At 42.1% G+C, this 4,183-nt stretch overlaps 1 protein-coding gene across 2 annotated transcripts; it reads right to left on the bottom strand.

Moving 5' to 3' along the window:
* Positions 1 to 2,500: 2,500 nt before the first annotated feature.
* On the bottom strand, positions 2,501 to 4,183 carry METTL18 (methyltransferase like 18). Of its 2 annotated transcripts, none has more exons than XM_005426690.3 (2): positions 4,167 to 4,183; positions 2,501 to 3,717 (listed from the first exon to the last, which is right to left on the bottom strand). In XM_005426690.3, exon 2 carries the CDS (start codon positions 3,590 to 3,592, stop codon positions 2,552 to 2,554), a length of 1,041 nt encoding a protein of 346 aa, XP_005426747.1. In that variant the 5' UTR covers positions 3,593 to 3,717; positions 4,167 to 4,183; the 3' UTR covers positions 2,501 to 2,551. The 2 variants fall into 2 exon arrangements, with proteins under 2 accessions (XP_005426747.1, XP_030917543.1); XM_031061683.1 differs by lacking the exon at positions 4,167 to 4,183 and adding an exon at positions 3,793 to 4,066.

Below are 4,183 nucleotides of genomic sequence, written 5' to 3'. Positions count from 1 at the left end.
GAGTGAGCTGATGAAAATTGAGTTACCAGCTGATCTCTACCTTTTATTTCTTCATAGAAGAAAGATTTTAATGTGTCATTAAAAAAACCAACTTTGAGGGACCTCCCAATTCAGTTATTTTTTTAGTGCAATGTCATTTGGGGCAATTTAATCTCCCTGGTCATTAGTAATACGTACAAGTGTTACAAAGGAATGAAAAGTTAATTTTTTTCTATTCCAGTTTGTGAAGAGGAGCAGGACACTGGTTACTAGGGTGGTGAGGATTTCTCAGGTAGAGCAAGCCTTAACATAAATGAGGGAAATTAGTATTATTTGAAGTTAAAACATCACCAACCTACAAAACTAAGTGCTGAATTCTGTTTCCTCTCAGCATGGACCTGCTGAATTCTAAGAACAGAATTCATCTCAAATATGGAAATCCCAATGCTAATTGTGCTGATTTCACCTGAGAAAAAGCATCTTCCATTTTCTAATCAGATTCTGAAATTGGAAGCTAATTATACTGTGGGGGGGTTATTTGTTTTGCAGGTGTGCAGTCATGGTAACATTGTGGCTCTGCCATTCTTCCCTTGTCCTAAAAATTCTGATTCTGTATTTGCACAAAACCAGCCATGTTTGAGCCAAATACTGAGTGAAGGCACAATAATTAAACCAAAGATGGTGAGGTTGATAGTGGAATATTATCAAGAGGAGATATTATATAAGACTTTAAGTACCTTCATTTATTTATCCAAAATTACATGAGATTCTTGTTCCTAACCATATTCTTTGTCATAGAGGTCAACATTTCTTATTACTTCAGGTATGGTTCTCTGGAACTGCACTGGACTAGCAGGTGTAGAACAACCTATTCAGTGCAAGCCATGATTTATCTTAGGACTGAATTTGAAAAATGACAAACTCATTTGTTTCCAGCTTCTTTGTTTTGTCAGGGAAAAAAAAAAGAGCTGTTAACAGTACCTTCTTGATTTGCCAAAGCTTTCTTTGTTCCTCAGTCTGTAGTCAGCAGTTATCATTACTACGTTTCAGAGTTGGTTCAGAAAAATTCCAAAGCACCGTAGCAGTCATGGCAAAACTGACTTTTCCCCTCCCTCCTCTATCCTATGAGAGGCTAAATTCAGTAGTTTCCAAAGCACCCCTTTAAAATAGCCTGAAACAGTAGTGAAGGCTCTTCTGTGAAGTACCGGAAATCCTTTACAACTCTCTCTTAATAGCAGTGGCTCCAAAATAGGAACCTTGGGATTGACTTTGGGCACCTTCAGTGATGGAAACTTGATGGCATAATTAAAGTGATTTAGATCACTGCTGTACTAAGTTTCTTTCCATCCTCTCAGACTGTTTCCTTCTGCTCTACACTGAATATCCTCACATCCAGTTTACAGCAGTGGTCACTGTCTCCAAGTTTATATTTCTGCAAGGGCACCTGATAAAGCAGTGCATGATGTCAGCAGCTAAGAGCTTTCTGTCTGGTTTTGGCCAGAGCAAAACATGCAGTGGATTTCCTTTTTGTTTGAATTGCCAGTGGCACTGAGTGCTCAAGACCAGGTTGTGTAGTTCTTTGGGGGTTTGTCTGCAGTAATTCCTTCAGCAACATCACTGTCTTCAGCATAGGGAAGTGCCTTGTATTTCAGGCTTTTCTGAGTGCTTTCTGTCCTGCCAAACTGCTGTGAAAAGATTGAAGAGGTGTGGATGTTCAGTAGTACCCCCAGCAAGTTTAGAAAAAGGGGCAATTCATTTCTGGAAAAATCTTATTAAAACAATACAGCAATCTATTAAACTCTTGTAATAGCACAGTTTATCTCCTTTTCCAATGATCTCCTAAAGCTCAGTTCTGTCATCCTCCAGTATTTCATTTGTAGGCTTGCTGGTTGGTAGAAGGAACTTATCTTGTGTAGAATATTCTTTCCAGTCAGCTTCTAAACCAGCATGGCTTTTTCTAATTCCTTGCTGAAATTTTCTTAGCCTATGACAGAATCTGAATGTGAAAATTTACAGACCACAGTAGTTAATATTGTTACACTCTTTAAAGGGCTTGAATAAGTTATGTGTGATTACACATGGAAGTATTACATGGATTTCTGAGATCCCCATGAGTGATAAATGCAATCACATCTCCCTCTGCTGGCAAACTAGCAGAGCTCAGAGGAGTGTGGTCCCTGCCTGAATCTGGCTGCAGTCAGGCTGCCTAACCTTGAAAAAAGCCTCTTGCACTAATTTTGGATGCTAAATTTACCTCATTCAGCCACGATATGTCATGTATGTCATTCCTGTGATGTACAGTTCTGCTGCTCACAGAGAATGTGAAAGCCTGGCTGGAGACAATGACTTGCTTAATCTTATATATAAATTAATTATCATAAACAGGTGCTGCTTTAAACAGAACTCTGTGCAAAGTCAACCACCCTCACTTCTAGTCAAACACCAGAATTTGTCAAACATTTCCACAACCACCATCCTTAATTTGTTAAACCAGAATAAGAGAGGAAAAAGCAAAGAGACATGAGGGTTAAAACATTTTTTAGTTATTTTTTGGAAGATCATTAGTTTCATTTTAACAGGAATTTTTAAAGGCAATTTCCATAATGCATCGCTGCAGACCCTGATCAATTGTTTTAACCAAACTGGTTTTAAACACGTTTTTATCTTCAATGAATTTCTCAAAGAGATAAACACCACCACCAACCCCAAAATAATGCACTTTGCTTGCCAAATACACACGGCCATTTCCATCCAGGAGCTGAGCCAGTGTGTCATGCAAAGCACTGTAGTAGTCAGGGTTATAAATGGTCTCAGAGGTGAGAATTATATCGTACTTCAAACAGGGTTTGCTGTTTGACAGGAGCTGGCTGACTTGAGACCACTCTCCAGAAAAAAATCTGCATCTGCTGAGCACATCAGGTGAGCCCTCTGCCTTCCTGGGCCTCTTTGAAGGAGGCTTGCTGGCTTTTCTGTCCTTCCCACTCCTGCCTTCACTGATACAGTTGGCCACCACATTAGGCAAGGTTATTTCATCAATCACTGTGCTGTTGTAGTCCTGAAAATGGACTCTGGCAGCTTCACCCTGTAAAGCAACAATTCCCAACAATCCAGCCCCACAGCCAAGATCCAATACAGTCTTGTTGGTAAATTCTATCTCAGCCTCAGACAAGTAGTCCATGAGATCATAAGTGCATTCCCAGATTTTCAGCCCTCCCTCGTAGACTCCTGGGATGAGATCAGAGTGAGAAGAAACACTTTTGGACACGATGCCTTCGCTGTCAGCATCACCTGAACACGTCCTTTCCACTACAGACAGCTTTACATGAGAAAGGCCCAATACTGTTTCCAACACTTTATTTTCCAATACTTTGTTGAGGTCTTGGGGAATGCTGTGCTCCTTGGCAGCTTTCACACAAAGGTTTTTCTTCAAAGCTGCCTCATCCTGGTGCTTAGCAGCAGCCAGCTTCGGGCTGGGCTTTGCTGCAAGATCAGCACTTCCCCTGCTCCTTTCCCTGGATTCCTGCTTCTGTTCTGGAGAGCACAGCAGTAAGAAGTGAGCATCTGCCTCGCTGTTCTCATTTTCATCAACAGCAAAATCAAATCGAAAATCCATTTTCAAGAATAACAGTTTTTTAAAAGCTTAATTTATTACAGCCAAGCTTTTATGTAGGTATTGTTGCAGGACAGAGTATTTCGCTGGTGCAGTATCAGATGTCTTGCCAAGAGCCAGGTGAACTGCTGCTGGAAATAAGAGTAGATAGTTTTATGCATCGTTAATATCAGCACTAGTTGTGGAATCCTGATTTTCATTACCAGGCTCCCCTGGAAAGCCGTGGAGTCTCCATCTCTGGAAACATTCCAAATCCACCTGGACGCGTCGGGGACGCTGCCTTGGCAGGGGGGTTGGACCGGCTGATCTCCAGAGCTCCTTCCAACCCTAACTATTCTGTAATTTTAAAAGCCCTCTATCTAGCCACTTATGTTTATTAAAACACAGCGTCACAGCTGACCCCATCTCACATACCAGGCAAGGGAATTAGGACAGCTGCCAGCTCCGCTAAAACTCGCATTTCAGACTCCGCGTTACAAGGGGCACAAACCCAAGGCTCGGTGCTGCCCCGCAGGCCGGGCTGGGGGCTCTGGGAGCGTTTCCCACCCCGCTTTCCCCGCGCCGTTCCCGCACCCACCCGCGGCCGCTGCTCTC

This window comes from Geospiza fortis, unplaced genomic scaffold (assembly GCF_000277835.1).
Source record: "Geospiza fortis unplaced genomic scaffold, GeoFor_1.0 scaffold5, whole genome shotgun sequence".
Lineage (NCBI taxonomy): Eukaryota > Metazoa > Chordata > Aves > Passeriformes > Thraupidae > Geospiza > Geospiza fortis.
The sequence above is the reverse complement of the archived record's forward strand: the minus strand, read 5'-3'. Positions and strand labels throughout refer to the sequence as shown.